General features: G+C 42.2%; 1 protein-coding gene across 1 annotated transcript; it reads left to right on the forward strand.

Annotated features, from left to right (window-relative positions):
* The first annotated feature begins 635 nt into the window (after positions 1 to 635).
* On the forward strand, positions 636 to 23,889 carry LOC115584778 (monocarboxylate transporter 1-like). The gene is made up of 5 exons (XM_030422500.1): positions 636 to 838; positions 12,961 to 13,300; positions 20,348 to 20,491; positions 20,722 to 21,537; positions 21,694 to 23,889. Exons 2-5 carry the CDS (start codon positions 13,084 to 13,086, stop codon positions 21,981 to 21,983), a joined length of 1,467 nt encoding a protein of 488 aa, XP_030278360.1. The 5' UTR covers positions 636 to 838; positions 12,961 to 13,083; the 3' UTR covers positions 21,984 to 23,889.
* Positions 23,890 to 23,894: the final 5 nt, after the last annotated feature.

Raw genomic sequence — 23,894 nt, forward strand, 5'->3', positions numbered from 1 at the left:
AATCTGACTTTTTATCGAAAATGTGCTTCTTAAAGTATCTGATATCAAACATACTTCAGTATTACACATAATTTTCTGGCAATAAATGTACCTCAGTATCAAAAGTAAATGTTTATATGTTGGTATTTACTGTATACAGTGGGACGCTAATCATTGGATCTGATATTTAGCTATTTTCTTTTAATCCAATTACCAACAAAAAAAAAGTATAAAGAAAATTCACTACTTTGACTCTGGTGCAATAAGCAATCTGAAAAGTAACTAGTAATTTATGTTATCAAATAAATGTAGTGCAGTAAAAGTATAATATTTGCCTTCAAAATGTAGTGGAGAGGAAATGTGAAGTAGCAGAAAATGGAAATACTGGAATGGAAGTACAAGTACTCACTGTACTTGAGTAAACAGTTACATTCCATCACTGGTATTGAGTACTTCTACACCTTGAGTACATCGTCCTGATAATACTACTTGACTGTATTGAAGACACATTATCAGTGGATTACTTCTCCTGCAGCTGTACTCTGTAGTATCCGATTACTTCCTCTCACAGCAGCTGTGTTCGGGGTACACCGACGGCTCGTGGCCTCTCCCCCTCTACGCGCACGTGAGGTTTGTCAGATTCTTCTACAGTCGTACGCATGCGCGCTGAACGTAACTGTCTTCATCACCATCCCCAGAAGTTGTCCAGTCTGTGGTACCCTGAGCTGCCATCGTATCAGCGTGGACCCGTTGTCAAGAGCGAGGACGCCCCGGCCGAATCTCTCACATACACACACCGAACCCCGAACCCGAACCGAGCCTCCACCGGACACAACCCTCCACCCCGCTCTCCTCTACGGTGAGTGAACGGCTGAGCAGTGCGCTAATAACCGCCCTGCGCGCGATGTGTCGAGACAAAGAGGCAGCTGCTGAATGAAACGGCTGTTTTTTTCAGCCTCCTCACATCTCAACTTGAGCTGAATGAGCAGTTAAGTTGTTAATTAGCCAATGTTAATTAGCTAGCTCCGTTAGCTTTTTGACGAGTCGATACTCTCGCGCTGTCGCCGTTGTTTCCTTTTCATTCCGCCCGGACGCACATGATTCAAATAAGTGGTTTTATGAGGGCAGTTTGAGTCGACGTAGCTTCACTCAGTGTGGCGTGATGATGCTGGCGCTATGTTGTTTTGTTATAACACATCCACATGTTGGTTCACCGTGGCTGCACATCTGAGCCAGCCGGTGTCTGTCTCGTTTGACAGCACCTGTCCCTCAAGGTCACTGGACCCGGAGCCAGAACCCGCAAGTTGATTCAGCCACAGCCCGGAGGGGAGAAGCTGATCATCGGCCATGGCTTTGATTGCCACTCGGCGCTGCGGTGCATGTGACCGCGGCCTCTCTCTCATGTGTTATCTGTCCTGAGCAGAGCTGAATGAGCCTCACATGCCGGCTGTTTTAAGGGTCCGACCTCAATGGAGGGATCACACGACCGACACACGCGATGCCTCCCGTGCAGTCCTCATTGTCCCTAAACGGCCAGAGCTGCCTGTCTATTAATAATTGTGTAACCAGGGGGGTGTTGTGTAATTGTAGTGCAGAGAGTGGATGTAGAAGCACAGGACCGGGTTACATGCAAACTTTTTTTTTGTTTCCTCTGGTGACTGGATGGATGCATCAGCTCCAGGGGTGCCGTCCTCTGAACTCTCTGGAGGACTGAATATTTCCCTCTGGATGTCAGTAAAACATCTGTAGAGTCAAGTTTGAGATCTTTGCATGATATGTTTCGTAGACTACCACATCGCGGCACTTAAGAGCTGTACTTTTGTTGCTCAGTAAGTTGTATTTCTTTTATTTCGACGCAAAGATTTTAATTTCTACTGCACATGAATGTCCCAAATACGGGTTATCTGTCTTTTTCATTTCTAATAATTGGTGTTGGCCAAGAAAAAGCCATTTTGATCGACCCCCTATTGTAATGACAATTTAATTAAAAGGGTCACGTTGCTGCTGTCAAGTTGTGCTTTTAATTTTTCTTGCTTTCAGGACATGTTCTTATACTCGAGCCCGGCTCTAAGCTGAAAATACACTCAATTGTACCTCATTGCACAATCCAGTTTTGCCTAATCTTTATTGTTTTGACTTGTCACTGACTCAAGTTAAAATGCTTCATAACACGAGTGTACCTTCACCAGTGCTGACTCGCCTATTAGTGTTTGGTGTGTGGTTGTTGGCGGGTGTCCATGAATCAGTAAATGTGGGCAGAGTAGCAGAAACTGTGCTATCTGGATATCACGATCAAAGATGGAGCTTTATAGGTGAGCGTAAGTGGAGTATTTAAATGGAAGAGATGCGACACAAAATATGAAAGCTCATGATGAGGAATGTTGGTCAAGAAGGCTTAGAGGAGGGGACAGAAAATGACTGGAAATATGTCTGTGGTCTGTTCTCTCTGACTGTGTGTTTGTGAGAAATGAAGCGTGGTAATGAATAAAACAGAAAGCCACTAGTAGAACCAGATGTTGGGCGAGTCTATGTCTGAAGTTGTTAGTGTCTGCCAGTCCTCACTCGTTTATAGGCCTTAAAATCCCAAAGGTAACCAGCCACATTTCAGCATTTTAGAGATTAAATTGGGTTCGGTGAAGAGGAAAGAGCCCTCAAACTATAGTTTTACTGGGGTCCAAGAGTGAATTCAGACCTGTTGTCAACATCTGTCTTGAGTGAACCGATCACAAGTAGACAGCTTTATGCCCATCAGTTCTAACCTGGCATTAACACTGATTGATAAACACTGGATTCATGTACAATGTTTGCCGAATTTAGAGAAAGGCCGAAAAGGTTAAAAATTTGTTGTATACATGTTGCACAAAGTTGATAAACTTTCTCATAACTCAACAACTCATAAAATTGAGTTGTTTTTTTAAGAGAGTCTGGGGACTTTCTCCAATGTTTAGTGTTTACAGTGTTTGTAAAGTTTGACATATTCACCATCAACAAAATGGTGCCTTCTCTCATAAACCTAGTTTAACATCTAAATTGCTAAATGCTAAAGGTAACACGCACTTCAGACACAGAAACAGACAGGCTGGTACAGCGATGGTGTGACAAACTGACACAAGGAAAGAAACGGATAATGTTTTGCATTAACTGCCCAGTTTAGCACAGAATTTCGAATTTGTTTAAGCTGTTTTGCAAAGTTGAAGTGTTTCCTCCTGTAACAGCTCTCAATCATGCAATTTTTTTAAGGGAGGGTGTGTTCACAAACATCTGCTGTTAACATTGACAGGTTGAGAGAACCAAAACATGTAATCTACATAACAGACAAGGAAATTAGACGGCGTGTAATCCATTCTGCTTGTTGTTGTGGCTTCTTCCCGTTTCACAGTGGACATCAGTTTAGCTGGTGGTCCTTCAATGAGGCCCAGGACACATGTGGGCCCCCACTTCCAAAGAATGCGCTCACACACGTGGACCACCTCCGAATGCGGTCTGAGAGATCATTTCTCAAATGCGTCCTCAGTGCATCTTGGGGGCGTTCACACCTGTATTTAGAGCAACCGACCTGTGATCAGATCACCCAGAATGCATGTTAAAACCAGGTCTGATGTTGTGGAGAATGTGGACGAATACTGTGTTAGAAGTATACAAGTAACCAAAAACCTGAGCAGCTCAGTGTCCGTGGCGGCGGGTGTCTTCATGTGCAGCTACATGTGTGTTTGCATGTAAAGGCCAAGCACAGCTGCACATGTTTGAGTCAGCGTGGTTGCAGGGCTATATGTGCACGCCCTTTGAGTGCACTCAGGATTACAAGTGTGTGTGTGAAAGGGATATATGCGGTGGCCTTAACATTACTTAATGAGGTTTAAGTGGAGCTAATTTAGTGCTAATCTAGCAAGTATTACAAAGCCATTGAGCTGCAGAAAACACATTTGTAATGCTCGGTAATGAGACTAAATTGTTTAAGTGGCCTTGTTTGATGCATTTAACCCAGCTGAAAGTTCAGTGTTGTGAGATCGTGGATCTATTTTACGAGGGAGAACTGGACATGAATAGCAGTAACACAACAGTGAATAACATAAAAACACACGGAAATAAACAAATGGTATTATTCGCACACAGACAGCCTGGACTCGGAGGATTTCACCATAGGTTTAAAATTGTTCAGTGGTATAAATAAATGTCCTCTAATGTTCTTTTATCAGTCTTTATTTCTGTGCAGGAAAAAATTTCACACAGTCATGGTGACTCTGTAAAATGACACTCATTCATGGAAGGAATGAAAGGTTCCTTCCTGCCTTCATTCTTCCTTCCCACTCACCGCAGGTTTTCTAAGAGGCTTCAGCATCCTGTCTTTTATGTGCACTACTTGGAGATTTTGGGAAATCCATTAGGACAAAGACAAAGCATCTTTAATAATAGTTGTGACAGTGTTTCCCCTGAGGTTGAACCCTGAAATGATATATAATAAATAAATAAAACGTAGGTATACGTAGGGTACTTGGGATTTCCCAAAACTTGCGATTTCAGGTAACTCCGGCCCCTCGACACACTTTGGTAAAGGGAGCGTTTGTTGCTGCAGAATGAATGGCCTCATTGATGAATCCTTCAGGAGTTGTCCTGCTTTGCCTGGTGCCCACACACACAAACAGAAGCTCACACACGGACACACACACACGGACAGATACCTAACCAAGCTCCAGCACAGAGAGTTCAGTGGGACCTCAGGGGAGATGGCAGCCCAAATCCATTCCCACTTGTGAAGAATGCTTCACATTAAGCCCAAAGTGAATATCGTATTCCTCCTCTGTCTTTTTCCATTTTAACCCCTGGTGCAGCTGAAGTGGGTCTAACTTTGTCAGACAGACAAAACCCCTGAAAGGTTTCAAACCCACTTTGTGCTCCATGTTGCCAGCTGTACTTTAACTAAACAGGACACTTTTGATTCCCACCCATTGACCTTTCGTCTAGCCCTGCCCCCACTGAGTTACTTGTGGGGCTAAGCTTGTCAATAACTCTGCTCTCGCCCTGCACATATGCAGTTTACTAGGCTTGCAACAGTCGTGGGTGTTGTCACACATAGTTGGCCATAAACGATTACAGTAGTACCTCCCACACTATTGTTCAGCCTTTTTTTTTTGTTTGTTTTTAAATAGAAAAGAAATCATGTATCAGTCGGTCTTTTTTGCTTATCAACCCCCACATTAACTAGATAAAGAACTAATCTGACAAGCAGCTCTGCGCCTTGACAAGAAGCAAACATTACATTGTTGAAATAACAGTTGTAGCTAGCTAGCTAATTAAGCTAACATCCCAAGTATGGACTTGATGACTACAAACATAATATCATGCTGTGTGAGGTTAAAGCTACATGTTCCAGGCAAGATGTCAGCAACATTTGTTTCCTCATGTAGAGGACATAAAAATAATGAAATGGCATTGTTAATTTATTGCATCGCAGAGCCAGTTAGTTCTAGGATGACAAATATGGTAAGAAAACACATACTAGGTTAGGGTACTACAGTAGATTAGATAATAGCTCTTTAGGGGGCAGCCAATTGAATTTAGGACAACAATCCAAAATAAATACATTCTCTCCTCAGTTGCTTAAATGCTGCATCGTAGGCAACTGGACTTCAGTTTCTTAAAAACATTCCACCTCTCATCCAAGAGGCTTCTTCAGTTCTAACTCAAATCCCGTTAAGTGTTGAATGTCATGTTGTCATGTTGTTTTTTTATTTACTCAGAAGCATAACTTTATCTGGTCCTGTCCTGCTAAATTTGGTTTTATTATGCAACCAGAAGGCTCTAGTTACGGCCCACTGTACCTCCCCTTCCATTTCCAACCGTGTGAGTACTTGAGATGGCTGATTTGTGCTGACAGCTTGGGCCTTGGATGACCTCACTGGTCCCAAGTTCATAGACAGCTATTGGTCCAGTGGTAGTCCCTGACAAGGTCGCAGGTCGGTCAACTGGAAAGCTAGGTATAAGGACATTAACGTGAGAAAAGTTGTTTTATATGTGGTCATGCAGTAAATGGGTAACTTACTTGGTCTCAGAAAAAGTCCAAAACTCAACTGTATTCCCCATAATTGCTATAAATTGGTCTTAAATGACGACTTAATGATCAAACACTTGCAAGTTACCACTTTTGGCGTAGCTAAGCTAGTATTTCATAAGGCTCTGAACCCCAGTCTTGGTCGTCAGTAGTGAAGAGGGAGTCACTGTTGCCACCATACACTTTGGACATAAAAGACACTGTTGTCATGTTGCCAGCCTGTTAAAACTCATTGACCTCTGGATGACTGCCAGCTGTTATATGTAGGCATTACCATGGCAGGCACAGGCCATGTAGAAAAAGTCAGAGGGAAAGCTCACAATCTGAGCTTTGAGAGGGGCCGGGGGGAGTGGAGGTGGGGTGCCTGGGTTTGAATGCATTTTTTGAATGTGTGAAGTGGGCGTGTTTAAGCTGAAAAGGGGTGTGAAGTTGCCCTTTACGTTGGACTAACAATGGTACAGCGTAGATAGTGGAAATGTTCAAGAGACGGATATCTTTAATTATAATTGACATCAGTTCCATTGACAGGCCACATGAAAAACCTTTATGTGAGCCTCAGTAAAACCTTATCTTTCAGCACCGGTTTGTTTTGAATAATACATGCACACGTTACAATCTTTTATAGTCCTAGTTTGAGGAACATTCATTAACTTCGTGTCAGCATCATAACTTGAGTTATGATAGCATCTGTCTCCCTGATCTCTGCCGACAAACATTCTGGTACATCAGCACATCCAATCGCACTGAGGGCTTGTAAAAAGATGTACGTTTGTGTGTTTGCCCCAGTTTTACTTGTATGACCTAGACCTAGATTTTGTCAATGTGCATGATCAGACCACTGAAGCAGTGAAGTTGCTGCTACACTGTTCTGTAGGCACAGTATGCACATTGTTTGTTAGCCATATAAGTATTTGAATTTTGTGTTTTTATCACCTATGCTAATAGTATATAAAGATCATGTTGTACAGTCCAAGTCCAAAGTCACGTTTTCCTCTGGCTCAGTCAGTGGTTGTTTTCTCAAAGATTGGTGAAGGGCAGCCTTGAGAATGAACTAAAATCTAACTTCAAAAAGTGTATTTTGTATTTTAGTTAACACAATCTGGAGTTTTTCATGTCTGAACTAAAGGAGGACTTGCTTAATATTTCCTCCTGTAGTCATCACATTCTTTCACGGTACAGGAAGGCTAAGTTGCAGCCGAGGTCAGGACCTGGTCATTACCATACTGTTGGTTTAGTTAGCACTAATGTGTATGTCACCACTTTTGGACTTGTTTTTGTAAGAAGGTCTGGTCTGAACCATGTTTGGATCAATACCACATAAAGTTTTGTATTTTGAATATCAAGGCTTTAATGGAACAGATGAAAGGTTGAGTAGCAGCAGTACAGAGATAGATAAGTGTTTGCACAAGCATGTGTTAGTATGCATGGCTGTGTTGGTGATGTCACTGGAGGAAGAGCTATGTGGCAAACAATTCCGTGAGAAACATAAGAAGTCCTGCACATCTTGGCCAGTCTTGCTCTCTGGCTACTGGCTGACCTGCTGATACACATAAATCACACTCTTCTAAGATTTCAATAAAGTAAAGGCCAAGGCCAGGGTGTAAAGGGATGACATTAGTTACGAATTAATCCACACCCTCGAGTATTTCAAGGATGGTCAGTTGCGTATCAAGTGTTGAGGAGGAAGAGAAAACAGATAGAAAGGATTTCCCATATATTGGTCTATCTATCTCTAAGTTTCTGGGCTGGGTTCCTGGCTTACTAGACATTAATGGTATAATTTCCTGTAATGCACAGTCTGACACCTCTATAACATTGTGAAAGGCTATATTTCAGCCAAAACAATATTTTCCTAAACCTTACCAAGTATTTAAGTCTCATAAACCCAACCAAATATTACAGTTCCCAAAACATAATCAAGTATTATAGTTCCCTAAACCCGACCAAGTGTTATAGGTCCCCTAACCTAACAAATATGTTTTGTTCCTTAAACCTAACCAAGTATTTGACTTCTCTTAACTTAACCAAGAATTTTGATTCCCTGAACTTAACTTATACCTTTTGTTCCCTTAAGCTAACAAAGTATTTTAGATCCCTTAACCTAACCAAGTAGTTTTGTTCCCTAAACCCAACCAAGAATTTAAGTTCCCTTTACCAAACAAAATCTTACTGTTCCAAAAACCTAACCAAGCACTTTTAGTTCCCTAAACTAAACCTGCTCTAGATGCATTTTTTGTCGCTATTTCACTTGATCCAAGTAAGAAGTGGCAGATTGAGTGATGAAAGTAATCCTTAGTGAAACCCCGACACTTCACACACTGACAGTGGATGTCTGTGGTGCTGCTGTTGGTGAAGAGTCTGACCATCGGCACAGGATCCAACACTGAAGACTGTCCAACTCAAAGTTATCGTATAACTGTTAGGGTTCACGTCTAGGTCTGTGCTGTGTGTTAGCAAGCGCCAAAGTGAGGTAACTGACACCACCAGAGGAGACGAGTATTGAGGAAGTGGAACTTCATATGCTCGTGCACATTTCTGGGTGTGCTGACTGTTTGGTTTTGTGACGTCATCAGTGTGACTGTTTGTTGGTTTTGAGCCCTGCACACGTCTGCATTTGTTGACTAGTCAGAAGAGTTTGACCCGGACTACGTGGTACACAGAATCAAAAATGGAGAAGCTGTCTCTGTAATACAGTGTAACTGTAAATCATAAATGAATAGAAGGAAGCACACTCCCTTTGTTTAATAACTTGAAACTAAATTCTGGTGAATCCATCAGTCTTTTTTTTACCAGAGTTGGCAGTCATGAGGAGCTTTTCACAGCTCCTCATGACTGTGCAGCCTGCTGTAGTTCACTCTAAGTTTCAGACTCTCCTCATGAGTCGGTGGGTTAATGTGTGTGCGCAGAAGACTTCACGTCCAGCTATATATGATAGGGTTTGAAGGTCAGATTATTTTTATGCAGGTAAAACTGTGCTGGCCTGAATATGATGGTTTCCTTTCCAGGAAATGTGATCTGTTTTGGTGTGTATGGTAATTTAACCCATCTGCTAAACTCATTAAATGAAACGCAGAGCGCAGTCCAACAGGGACTGTGCAGGCTCTATCTTTACCCACTACTCTTTAACCTGAGCTCCTGCAGTCTTGATTTGGAGCCCAGGCAATCGTGTAATAACTCTTACACTGTAACTTCATGTGACTTAATACACCATTTATGGCTGGTTTTGCTAGGTGTTAGCAAATGAGAGCCTAAATTCATCATTCACTCCTTGAGTGAATCTGGTTTAATCCACCAACTCCTGAGAAACACATAAACATGTTTTCCAACGTGTGTATGTGTGTGTGTGTGTGTGCTTCTGTTTGTGTGTCTATGTCTGTGTGTGTGTGTGCTTCTGTCTGTGTGTGTGTGTGCTTCTGTTTGTGTGTGTGGGCACCAGGCAGAGCAGGACAACCCCTGAAGGATTCATCAAATATAAACACAAACGAAATAAGCACAGCCGCTGCCAATGTCAGCAACAAACTCCACTCTTAGGAAATGCAGCATGAGCTTTCAGGGAACAAGAGCAGAGATGCTACGTCACACAGCAAGGACCCATGTTTGATAAGTGAGCTACTGTTTAGATGGAGTTTTCATCTCTTCTGTATTAAATTACTTTTAAGTCGCATGCTTTATGTTTATGTCATGTTTGCTGATGAATGATCAGAGAGAGAGAGAGATGGTGTAGAAGAGCTGATGATTTACCTCAGCTTTGTCATTTGGTGCTGGCAGGTAGCATACATTCAGATCATGTCTGTCGGATTTACATGGGAGTTCTTGCCAGAGTCATAGGACATTCAGTCCTTGTGTGCACACTAGATAAACCTTAACAATGAGCTAACAAATCGCTAAAGAGTTAGATGATCCTTCTCACCGGGTAACTGCTGAAAACCCCTTAATATAAACATTTCTATTGAATATTAACAAGCAAAGAAAGGTCAAGATTTTCGAAGTGTACAAAAACGAACTGAAAATTCCTGGAAGGAAGGAAGTAAATGAAAGTTCACCATTAAAAGAGAATGATCTAAAACATGCAAGACCACCGGAAACTGTCGCCAGTTGCACATTAGATAACTGGAGACGAATATACTTAAGTGTTATCAGAGGAGAAAAGTGTGGCTGTGTAAATCGCTGTACGTATATGTGTCTTTATGTATACATTTCTAGTCATGTGTCAAGTTATATCTGACACATCTGTCAGTCCTTGGAACTGTTTGCAAACATTCCTTTGTGGTGGAGAGACGGGAAATAAGTAGAAAGAAGTGAAAGCTGTCAGCAGCCCGATCTGTCTGCACACACTGTGAGCTCAGCCGAGTTAACCAGTCACTGTAACAGGCTGACCGTTGTAATCATTTTTAGAGCATTGTTGTTTAGAGCATGTTCCAGGTTAAACGCCTGAGTTGGCTGGTCATCACTTAATACGAGGCTAGCTGAATCAGTATTTTAGGACATTCTGTTTATCAGCCAGCTCCATTCCTGGACAAATTTCTCTTTCTGTCTTACATGATGGCATTACTCAGCTTTCCTTCAAATCTAGTACAGATTTAGTGTAAAGTGCCAGTGTGGTTTGTGGTTTTGCATCCAAGAGGCCATGTAAGGTAAATGGCCCAAACAGTAGCGCAGTGGATGTCAGAGCGGGCCATAAATAGCTCAGTAATGTGCGCCCCAAGTGGAAAAGAGGACATTTAGATGGATGCATTCATCGAAGAAGAAGAGGCTGTTTTGGCAACAGTCTATAAAATACTTAGTCATATCAATTTGTACAGCATTCGACATAAAAGCTGTTCCATTACAATGCTGACGACTGATGTTGAGCTCAGCAGATATGTTGTAGTCTTTAGGGACAATGGGCCTCATTCATGAACCGTTCTTACGAACAAATTTGTTCTTAAGTCCCACTTACGAAGATTTTACAAAGATTGTGGCATTCATGAATTTTTTCTTATCTAGGATTTTTTCTTAGGCAAGAACAAATCCTACGAACACTCAGGAGTACTCTTACGCACATTTCAGTGCCGAAATGTTGGCATGGTTGTGTTTTCTTCTCTTGTGTAGTTCAATAAAATGCAATATTACAGTGATAATTCTGTCATATTTATTCATTTATTTATTCATTTAATATTTTTGGTGATTTACAAAGAATTAAAATTTTAAAATAAATTAAATGTGCCAATGATTTAAGATAAATCAAGTAAATTGGAAACATGCCATCAATTAGTGACCCCCCCACCCTATTTATACGTGGCATTTCTCCATCCAAGGCCCGCAAAACAATGGCATATATATTGCTCCTGCGGCTTTCATCAATGTAAGAACAATTCTGAGGCTTACGAACGAGTTGGTGAATCTGACGTAGGGTTTTCTTAAGGAACCTCTTAAGAACAACTTAAGAAAGAATCTAAGAAGATTCTTAAGAAGATATTGGTGAATGAGGCCCAATGTGTTGTTCTAAGTGAGTTCTGCCTCAAAGAGCACACAAATCAAGTGTAACGTGTACCAAATATTCTCCAGGAAGCCTTTTTCTAAGTGTGTAATTACAGACTTTTCTTATCGAAGTGTGAACCGGTTTGCTATCTTTTATTGCACTACAAGAAGTGAGTCATCAGGCTCCTTCAAATGTTAGCCAGCACCAACTGGTATTGTGTTACATTATGATACAGTTGGAAGGAAATGGCACCTCATTTTACACTAGAAAGGGCCGAGTTGTGATAGCCTGCTCTCCCACACAATTAGTCTTTCTACACTAAATGAATCAGCGTAATTGATCATTTAAGCTTTCAAGCAATTCTTTAGTTTCAGCGCATGACATCTATCTCACATTAAAATATGTCTCCTTTACCAAAAATGACTCCCTTCTCTTGGCCGAACACAATAAGACAATCAATCATCATCTGGTACATTTCATTCATCCCCAGTAGACAAAACAAGACACTTGATGATGAAACTTTGGGCTTCAGGGCAATTGTGATGAGCATTTTCAAAATGTATGGGACATTTTCTAACCACAGAAAATGATCAAGTAATAATGTGTTTCATTTTGGTCACCTTTCGCAATAACTTTACAGAGCGAGTCAAAGAGGGAGGAAGGAAGTCAGCGATTGTGACAGAACGTGAATGAAACTTTAAGACAGTACTTTGTCCTTACACATTTCTGCCAGAATGACACAGACAACTTTCATTAAACATGATGGTTGTTTAATCATAAAGACTTTCCACAAACTCATGCTGCTTACTGTACATCCTTTGATGTGACTGACAGACCCCTAGCAGCAGACATGACAAACTGTGCATTTAAGTAAACACGTGTTTCATTTCACAACATTTAAATGTCGAGTTTGTATTAAAAACAGACATTCCAAACGGTTAAGTGCCTAGTTAATCAACCCTCCTGTAGCCATAACAAAAAGTACAGGCTGTAGCTTTGTGCAATGGAAAAAGGTGGGTACTTACACTGGCTCAAGTAAAAGTTCATAGAGAGTTAAGTATGTTTCGTTCGCTCCCACCTACACTGGTAAAATGAGGAAAGAATTTACACTGAAGCTCTCAGGGTTTAGTCTTTGATTATCAGTCTGTAAGATAAATAAGACAAATGTTTGTCTACCTCTGGTATGTTGGCATGCGGCCCGGGCCCGGCACAGATGCTCTTTCTCACCATGACAGCGCTTGGCCGATAGGATTTCATAAAAATTACAAACTTTTTTTTTTTTTTTCTGCGTGTTTTGACTTCACCACTGTACTACTCCTCTCATTCCTCATTCCTCCTTTTCGCCATAATTCATCCCTTAGCTGACAGCAAATTAGATAAAAATGCTGAGAAGTATGAAAGGAGGATTTATGTGTTTGCCCTTCACTCCTGTATTGATTTTAACCGGCTCTCTGCTCTGTTTCTCCCACAGGTTTTGACTCCTGACCCCAGTGCACCTGCTGCAGGATTTTCTTCTCCTCTGCACCCAGTTGTCCTCCAGCAACTGCAGCTGATTTCGTCTCCGTCTTTGTCGTCTTCTTCCCCGTGAGCCGACATGCCTCCAGCGCTGGGTGGGCCCCAGGGGTATACCCCTCCAGAGGGTGGCTGGGGCTGGGCTGTGGTGGTGGGAGCCTTCATCTCCATCGGCTTCTCCTACGCCTTCCCCAAATCTATCACCGTGTTCTTCAAGGAGATCGAGATCATCTTCGACGCCACGCCCAGTCAGGTGTCCTGGATCTCATCCATCATGCTGGCTGTCATGTATGCTGGAGGTGAGTCGCGTGTGTGTGTGTATGTGAAAGTTTTAAATCATTCTGGTTTGTCATAGATTGAACTGCCTCTGCCAACATTTAAAATCTGTGAAAAGATTAAATTAAAGTTCAAGCATCTCCACAACGTTCCATTAAAATATCAGAAATATTCCTCGTTCAAATCCAACAGTAGCTGAGCATCATGAGCAACATTTAAAAGGTTAAGGCACACGCTTAATAACTGTAATTAGCAGATTCTCAGCGAACATAAACAAAAGAGCAGCAGGCGGATGGATCCTGCAGTGAATACGACATCAAAACAAACACCGATTCTGCACAGCTTGTGGCTTTTGTGGTTGATGCAGCATTCTACAAAAAAAGTGAAAGGAAATTAGACGAGAGAGATTTTTCTGAGATTTTCCTAAAACCAGGGAGAGTTTTGTTTTAAAGCTCCGTCTTTATTTTGTTCACCCTTCAGTGAAGTGAAACCAAATACACACAAACCTTTTGTATCAGTCCATCATCTCTCCGGTTCAGTCACATCTTGAATAACACTTAGTGGATATAAAAACAAGCATCGGGACATTTTGGTTCTGTTGTAATCGATCTGAGATAATACTCTGCCTATGCATTAATATTGGAAGAAATCATTGAGAGCAGCTGCAAAGCTCAAAAGTCTTCATCCTGATGTTCAGCAGGTAAAATATTCACCACTTAGCTGAGTGTGGTGATAGATGAAAACTCAGAGGATCCTGAGAGGGACATATATGTCTGGATCAGATGTCAAGGCAATCCAATTAATAGTGGTCAAGATGTTTCACTTAAAAAGAGCTGGTGGTGCTTGAGGAAACGTATAGGAATCACCAAAGTCCGTGGGATACATCCTCCAGGAAGCATTAATGTCTGTAATGTTTATCAGTCGGGAGTGAAGTGGTTGATTGACATTGCCATCCCTCAAACTCAGCAGAGGACTGTCTGCAGCGCTGCTTACCCTTAAGAACTGGTGGTGCCATTAAAACGATTTCAACACAGCCAGCTCTTGCACTCAGTTAACCTTGTATTGGCACTGCTGCAACAAAAGCCGACCATTTGCATGTTGAGGCCGGATTAAAGAAAGAGAGGCAGGTGTAGTTTCAGGTTTGGTGAGGTTTCAGATCAGGTTTCTCTCTCTGAATTGGTGAAGACAAACACAGTCTCTCCTCTCTCCAGCAAATCCCACATGGTCCCATTTTCTCTCTTTCTCTCTGTCAGTTAAAATCTCTGCATCTAAAAATGGTATCTGCTCCTTCCACTTACTCATTCACTCGTCGTCAGAGCTGTGTGCCAGCCTGCAGCCTTACTCGGTAGGTTTATTCGTTTAGAAGAGGAAACTGCTGAGGGAGGAACAGAGGGGAGGAGTGTTGCATAACGGCCGCCAGATGTTGGAGTAGTTTTCTTTTTTTTCCCTCTCTCGTTTCACAATTCTCTAAATCATCAGTTAATGACATCATCGTGCCTGCTTGTGCCTGTGAGGTGAAACAAAACCAGGGCAAAAATGACCAAAACTGTTCCCCCCCTGGTAACACATGAGGCGCAGCACGTACGTACTCCTACAAAGGTTTTTTTTTTTTACTGTGACTGGATGACATCAGAAGCAGCTGACTAATGGTGCGAGCCGGTTGAAACTGCACACACACGCTCTGCACGTAGTGGAGGTAGGGGAAAAGGAAGATGTGTGTCGCATATGTATATTAGTTTCCAGCGAACAAACTACAATAAGAGGAAGAAGTTGCAGCATTTTAAGCTGCTGCTATTTAGTCAACACTGTAACAGACCAACAAAAAACACAGGATATACATGAACAGCCACAACAACAAAAGATACGACAGTTAGATAAATACACTTAGATATGCTAATATTAGAAAGAAAAGGACCCTTAACTATTCAAGCTTCTCGTAAAGATATTCCTGACCATAACAAGCTTTAACAGAGGAGTGTGGACCAAAGATATCTTCATACTTCAAGGCTCATTTCTTTATCATTTTTTAACACCGGGGTTGCAAAGCAAAACCGAGTCCCTTTATGCTACAGAGCAGAAACAACATGCATAAGTAGTGGAAACCACCATGGCTGATAAAAATCTGTCTGACGTGACTCAGTGAGAAATGTTCATGGATGAGGTTGTCAGAAGAGTTGAGATCCATCTACTTCTGTCTGAGAGATATCAGTATGCACACACACACACACACACACACACACACACTCACTCACAACATACACTCCTGCCAGACACCAGACATCATACATAGTCCTGATATATTTAACTTTTCTTCGCATCATGTGTAGTCGTGCTCGCAAACTTCCTTCCTCACGCTGTGACGTATAATCTGATGTTTTCCTGGAAGGTATGGGGCAGTCAGCTAAAACACACACACACACACTTACTTTAAGTAAAATGATGGATTTTTCTGGGTTTCAACATTGTTGGAAACATTTAGGATAATGGAAGTACAAAACTCCACAAAATATATAACCAAGGTGTCTTTGATTTCAGAAATACAAGATATTATTGAGTATTTATAAGTTTGTCAAGAAAAGGAAATTACCAAAACATGTGAAAACAGACTAGAACTGTAGGAGCTGAAGCGTGTGATGTGTGTTTCAGCAGTGCACATTTCTACTCGAGTTCTGCACCAGGTGCTCGTACTTTAGTATTTTGCATATTTTTGCATGCATTTAGGATTACAGGAGTGTGTGGGAGAAGGGCAGATGGGGGCTCCATTAACACTGCTTTATAGCTGCTTGGTAATAACACTTTAATTCTATCAGTTCTTTGATGTGTTTAACCACACAGAAGTTTACCTTTTCGATACTTATTACTAAGTATTTGACAACTTTAATTGTCAGTATCTATAAACCGCTCTTCACCACTTCTGCTCGAGTTAAGTCAAAAGTTGAACGAAGAACTTTTCTGTGTGTGTAATTTCAATTCCCGCTGACTCTGCTGTCATTTGAACAGGAGCATCTTTCTCTGAATTGGCAGAATGTAGGGCGAGAAAAACAAACAGGGGACCTTCTGTCTGTTTCTCCCCCCACAGCTCCGTTACATGCTTCAGTACAAAAGCACAGCAGTAAATCAGTAATGGTGCCAAGCGCCTGATGTTTGTTCATCTTTTTAAAAATCCGCTTGTCATGTCGAGTTAAATTTGGTGTGTTAGACAGAGTTCTTTGTAATGGCCTACTGTTGAGGATATAAACAGGATGCTGTAAGTGATGTTTTTTTAGAACTCATGTAAATACTTTTGTGGAAACTGTCAGAAAAGAGTAATTGTTATATTTTGAAGGAAAAAACACTGACGTATGTACCTGCAGTGAGTGATGATTCAGTGAGTGAGTTCACAAGGTGCTTCACAGGTTAACTACAACACCAATGACAACACTGATCTCAGGAAATGGTGAAAGAGACATACAACCATATTTTGTTATAAAAAAAGTGTCAATTTCTTTGTAAATTGTCATAGAGCGCTCTGCATTGTGCTTTTTCACTGTCGCACCCTTTCAATGGTGGAAAAATAAACTTTCCAACTTTGGCAGGAGCTGTGGATCTTTTATCCTCTTTTTGTTTTCTTTGAGAAACCCGGTGCCAATTTTGTTCCTTGGCGGTAGTTCCTACAGCAAAACAATCTTGGGAATGAGTTAGTCTTTTTTTGTGTGGCCTGAGAACGCCAACAATGGAAAACGCAGATATAGAAACACTCAATAAAGTGATCTGAAATAAACCTAACGAGGATTATTAAAAAAACTTGGCCCTCCTTTCAGAGCCTGAAGAAATGGCGTAAGATTTAGAGCATGAGTGCACATCAGCTTGTTTTAATATAATAAGTGCTCAGAGTCTCAGGATATTGATATGATTAAGCCCTGAACTGGCCTGCAGAGGGAGAGCCTGGATTTATGCCAGTTCACTAAATGAATGAAAAAACAGAACTACATGAAAATATTGTTAAAGTCGTTTTCCCAGTGGCAACTTTATCATACACATGTACGATGTAATAGGATTTAATTAAACTTTTCCTGCTATAAAATCTACTTTTTTGATTATAATGGCATTTTTTTATGAAGGCTCAGCCAGGATGGACGGATGTTGGTCTGCTTGTAATGTGACGGGTGGATGAAATGTGATGCATTGATCTGTTGGGACAAATCCAATCAGCTGTTTCTCCTGTCCGTCTTCTGTTTTGTTTTCTGGGAGGTGTGACTCATCACCAGCTGCTGCTCTCCCTCTCTCCCCTCAGTCGGCCTCTGAATCTGATCAGGAAGATTTTCTGTGTAATGAAATTAACAAAAACAAGAATCGGGCGTTTGCGATTGTTTTTATGGAATAATATCTTTAATTTGATTTTGTATTGTAAGAAGCAGAAGCGTCTGTGCTAAAATTAGACTCAGGTTGGCTCTTCACAGCTGGGTTCACTCTCGACATGTGTTTTTCTCACTCGAGGATGCTGCGTAAGAGTGAAGCCGAGGACAAGTCTCCTCCGCTCAGTGTTGTTCTTTCTGTCACGGAGGGAGAAAGAGAGCAAACGATGGAGGGAGGGGGGAGAACTAATCGTTTATGTAATATCTCTGAGAACACTACTCACTGCCCTCTTTGTGTTTTGCCAGACCGCAACAAAGACTGTCACTCCTGATTTATTAATGCGAGCGTGAGTGTTGAGTGGATGCAGATTCATTCCTGTCCATGTACAGGTTCTCTTCTGTTCAGCGCCGAGCTCCAGTGAGCTCAGAAAGAATGCCAAAGTCTGGTGTGTGTTTGGGGTCGCGCACGAGCCTTCATGCACGTTTTGTTTAACGTGGAAACCCACCAACCCTCGAACATGGAAACCCACCAGGACGGGCTGCGTGCCAGCTGGTCGGACCCCTCGGTGACAGACACAACACAGAAACTATAGTAGGTGTCTGAGCGAGGTATTTAGTGAGTACGTGAATGAATGCTCGTGCATCCAGAGCGCCCCCGGCCTCTGTGGTCAGCTGCCAAGTTTCAAGGGCAAAGCCACCATGTGAAGTGCCGGTTGTGAGGAAATGGATGCCGGTCGAGAGCGACCCGGTTGAGATCAAGGAGTGCGTCTACAGAGATGAATAATATTTTATAGATGTGTTATTTTCACGTTCCACCATCTTAGCTGTCGCGCATAATTAACCAGCGATTGTTTCCCCTTTTCATGATTAATTATTACATGTTGGTTATACAGTATAGACAAATGAATAGTGAAGAAATACATGGCAGGTGTTGAACTTCAATACATTTTCAGTTTTGATCATCAAAATGAAAAGCAGGATCTTTGATTCCCCCCTGTTTTTTTTTTTTTTCTCACCAAGAAGAAAAAAAGTCAAACAAACAATTCAGAGATGACACATCTGGCTTACTGGTAGTCTGCAGCCACACCTCCAGACTCATATCCTGTCTGAATTAAGGCGGTGTACTGAGTTGAACCGGAGGAACTAACTGCGTTAGTGTTGGAGATGATGTGTTTATTTTCTTTTTCACAGCTCATTTATTTGTATGTGAGAGAGGGTTTACTGTGGGCAGGTCTGAGGACACAAACTTTGTGCCACAGTGTATTTCTATCTTTTGTTTTTTATTCTTGAAGTCCTGGGGTGTGATATTTTTTTGTCAAACTCTGGAATTGTTATTTTTGGTGAATATTATTTGAACTTTTCTAACCGTAACCAGCAAAAAGACACTAGATTATATTCAAGCTGTTGTCATAAAAATCCACTTATTTTTTTAAGGAGAAAAGCTTAGAAAGTACAGTTGTACAGTAAATCCAGATACAGTACGATATAAGAAATGGTCTGGGACCGACTAATTGATCAACCGACTAACTGTTTCGTCACTTCACATTATATCCATCGTTCAGGCCTGAGGAAGGAGAATCACTCTTCCTGTCAGTCAACTCCTGACTGTTGAAGCAGGACAGTTGCACACAGAGCTGCTGTAGAGATGCTGCGGCCTTTACTTTGTATTCACATCCAGCAGAGCCAGTGTCAGCCTCCATCCATGTGAAGGCCCATTCAGGCTGAGGCTGGCACGCAAGCTCAGACACGTGGATCGCCCTGACTCCACTCCTCTCTTCCTCTCCTCGTCCTCTCTTCTCTCTTTACGGTCTTCTCTTCCCTCCTGCTCTCTGCTCTCCTCCTCTCTTCATCTCTCCTCACTCTTGTCTTCTATATCCTCTCCTTCTGCTTCTATTATCCTCTCTTTCCTCTTCTTCTTCTTCTTCTTCTTCTTCTTCTTCTTCTTCTTCTTCTACTCTCTTTCTTCTTCCTCTTCTTCTTCTTCTTCTACCCCCTCTTTCTTCTTCCTCTTCTTCTTCTTCTATCCTCTTTCTTCTTCCTCTTCTTCGTATATTATCCCTCTTTCTTCTTCTCCTCTCCTCCTCTCCTCCCACTAACATGTGACATGCCATTCATTGTACCGACTGCCCCCCGTTCATTCTCACCTCCTCTTCCCTCTCATGTAACATCCATGCAACCAGTGGTGTTTTTACACAATCACTCATTGTCACTTTTCTATTTCTGCCACCACAGCTCCACCTGTTGGTGAACAGCTGACACAATCAACTGATGTAATCACATTAAATGTTGCGTTAGTGCAGTTTGTCAGCCTTTTACATGTGTGTTCTTTTTGCTTTCTTTATTGGTTAATCTGCAGATATTATTTTATTCATCCAACAATTTATTGGTCAATAAACTGTCAGTAAATAAGAAAAGTGGCTCTTAAGCTCTCTTAATGTCCAAGGTGTAGGGGTGAAGGCTGCAGCTGATGATTTTCAGTAATGCTCAGTCTGATTATTTATTTTATGATTATTCGTTCGGTCAAAAACTGTCTTTGGATTGTAAAATGTCCATCACACTTTCTCAGGAAAAAGAAGAAACTTAAATCTTTTATTGTTGAAAAGCTGCAACCAGCAGACGCTTTCCTGTTTTAAATGAAGAAAAACATCTATATCTCATCAGTTTATTCCTCCTTCCTTATAATGACGTGTGCATATTTACTTCACCTGACTTATCACTTCTTCTTCTTCTCTCCAGGTCCTATCAGCAGTATCCTGGTGAACAAATTTGGCAGTCGACCAATCATTATCCTTGGCGGCTGTCTCGCGGGGTCCGGTCTGGTGGCAGCCTCCTTCTGTAACACAGTGCAGCAGCTCTACTTCTTCATAGGAGTAATTGGAGGTCAGTAGTTTAGTAGATACACATATACAGTATATACAAAGTCGAGTTTGAGTAGTCGTGATTTGGTCAGATGATTATATTTACTGTTGGCAGCCCTTCATCAGGGTGCTGCCTGAGGCTGTTTCTGCTTTATACAGTCCTCATATTTAAGGTTGCATCTTGATGGGTTACCCCACATGTCATTTTCTATGTTTTTACAAAGCCCTTCGTTTCTGTTTTCCTCCCTCCAGGTTTGGGACTGGCGTTCAACTTGAATCCAGCCCTCACCATGATCGGTAAATACTTCTTCATACGTCGGCCGATCGCCAATGGCATCGCCATGGCAGGCAGCCCTGTGTTTCTGTCCACGCTGGCTCCTCTCAACTCCTGGCTGTACGATGAGTTTGGATGGCGAGGCAGCTTCCTCATCCTGGGAGGACTTCTGCTCAACTGCTGCGTGGCCGGCTCCCTCATGCGCCCCATCGGACCCAAACCTCAGCCGCCGAAGCCCGACTCGGAGGCAGGCGAGGGCAAGGCAGTGGATCAAGTGAAGCCGCAGCAGAAGAAGACAGTCATGCAAACCATCAACTCCTTCATCGACCTGACGCTGTTCAAACACCGCGGCTTCCTGCTGTACCTCGGCGGCAACGTCTTCATGTTCTTCGGCCTCTTTGCTCCGCTCGTCTTCCTCTCCAATTTTGCCAAGAGTAAAGACATCAGCAAAGAAAAGGCAGCCTTCCTGCTGTCGGTTCTGGCCTTCGTCGATATGTTCGCCCGGCCCTCCATGGGCATGCTGGCCAACACCAAGTGGGTCCGGCCCAGGATACAGTACTTCTTCGCCGCCGCCGTCCTCTACAACGGAGTGTGTCACGTGCTGGCGCCGCTGTCAGTCGACTACACTGGATTTGTGATCTACGCCATGTTCTTTGGTTTCGCCTTTGGCTGGCTGAGTGCGGTTCTGTTTGAGACGCTCATGGACCTGGTGGGAGCTCAGAGGTTCTCCTCTGCCGTGGGGTTGGTCACTATAGTGGAGTGTGGGCCGGTGCTGCTGGGCCCACCGCTGACAGGTAAGAGATTGAACATGCATCAGTGAGAGAGGGAGGGCTGCGTTAGAGGGAGGGGTGGAAGGTTCAGAGCTGGTTCACAGGGAGTTTATTAAAATATTGATCTTGAAAGTTAAATGTTAATTCTAAATGGTCCCTCTCTGTTTTGTGCACCTCCAGGTAGTTTCTATAACTACTACCACCACTACAGCTACACCTACATCTCCTGCGGCATCATCCTTATTGTCTCAAGTGTGATCCTCTTTATTGGAATGGGCATCAACTACCGCCTGCTGGATCGAGAGAGGAAAGAAGAGGAGAGACGGGAGAGGGAGGAACCCAAGGAGGAGCGCACCGCCATGTTAACACCTCCCTCTCCGTCAAAATCGGACAAGGACAAGGAGGCGGAGAACGCACCGGGAGCTGTCACACTGGATGAGGTCGCCAGGATGGACGAGGACACTGTATAGAAAAATGACAAAAAAGGGACTTGAGAAAGACGCAACACACGCTTTGAAACACACAGACGTTGCAGTACAACCTCACACTGTCTTTATAGAGTGATAATACCCTCGAACACAACCCTGAAGCCATAGAAGCACTTACTTTTATCAATATAACGTGAGACCTGCTGCTGTGACGTGAAGCTTACCCGAGTGTAAAGTTCGTCGAGCAGCGTCGAGACCTCTGGTTTCGGTATTTGACGTGCCTTTGGTAAACTGAAGTCCTCCAGGAGCAGCACTTACATAAACTCCATAAAGACGCACAACAGACAGAATGACTGTAAGATTAAAAAAAAAAAAAATCAAGTAAACTAATGAGGACTTTACTCTCAGGGTCTTGAGCTGCAGTAAAGGTTCAGAACCTCAAACACACAGAAACTGTTTTTTGCTGCAGTACTTAGAGATTTTCCCTCACATACATATTCACACTTGCGTTGATTCACCCCTCAAAGGGCTGGACATACATTTATAGGACACATTCACAATACTGCCAGCACAGTGAATCTGCTCACATGCTGGTTAAGGGCATGGAGTCGAGAACCTTTTCACAAAATAATGAAGTAAAACTTTACAGATAGTCATCTGTAAGTTCACCGACACAAAGGGAGTAGTTTTAATGTCAGCAGTCGTTACATATTTAACTCTTAGTGAAGGTCACCTGGTACAAAAACGGAGCTTAGAAATACAAAGACGGTAACAAACGTGAAAATTAATATAGAGGCAAACAAGGTCACAATGCTAGCGTGGTGTAGACAGCGCTGTTAATGGTGCGCTTGTACATAAATAAGTGTGCACTTTGTGTGTGTAATGTTGTATCATACACCCTCCAACCAGAGCAGACCATCGCGCGTGGTTGCGTCGACAAAGACGAGACACATTCGGACAAAAAAACGACCACACAGCGACGCTCCTCCACCCTGCAGATGTGTCCGCTGTGCACCCAGCAGGAGGAGACCGCTCGCAGTATTAAGTAACAGCACACGCTGTTTTTTGGGTGAAATGAGAGCGAGAGGTTGTGATTGTACCAGATCGATGGGTTTACCTGGTGTCACCAGCCCGGCTGTGATGCCGTTGTAGGAACAAATCCCTCTCTGAACCACACACCATGCTAAAGTGTCATCATTTCAGATTATAGGCCTCACAGTATCCTAGTGTTGTTTTTTTTAAAAATTGTGAATAACACTTGTAGTTTACAGTTGTATCAGCAAAACCTTTGTAAATTTAAAAAGAGATCTATTTTAGCTTGCTGTATAATGACAATCTGACAACAAGTAATCTTTTTAATGGGATTTAATGTGTTCGGATGAAAGTAGGAGTGTGTGTGTGTGCGTGTGTGTGCGTGTGTGTTGTCAGCAGACAGTTTTGACTGTAGCCAGGTTTCATCATGTCTGTCATTCGGCCGCTGCAGTATATCAACACATCACGCAGTTTGTCTCTAAACTATACGGAATGTGTCATATCAGATCCATAATGTTTCAGTTTAAAATCGATCAAAATTGACACTCAATGATTATCAGTTGATCAACGACTGGGTTTACTGCCAACATGATCTGAAGAGGCTTTTGTTGGAGGGCAGTTTTAGTGTCCAGACTTCTTCCCCTCTGGATAAACTTTCCTTATTTTGCTTTTTCTGGGAAACTAAATGGAGGTTTTAAACAATTCACTATTTAAATGCTTTAACTTTAATATTTTATTATTCTAAATTATGCTTGATGAAGGAAAGTTCAGCATTTTCACCTGTTTCTTATCTACAGACTTCATTTAAAGATTTACACTCTGATCATGTCTTGAAGTGGAAGTGATGTCTGCTCTGAGCTTTATAAAAATACTATAAAATATGAGGACATTCTATGAAAAAAAAAAAAAAAAAACAGCTTT

Source organism: Sparus aurata, chromosome 7 (genome assembly GCF_900880675.1).
Source record: "Sparus aurata chromosome 7, fSpaAur1.1, whole genome shotgun sequence".
Classification (NCBI taxonomy): Eukaryota; Metazoa; Chordata; class Actinopteri; order Spariformes; family Sparidae; genus Sparus; species Sparus aurata.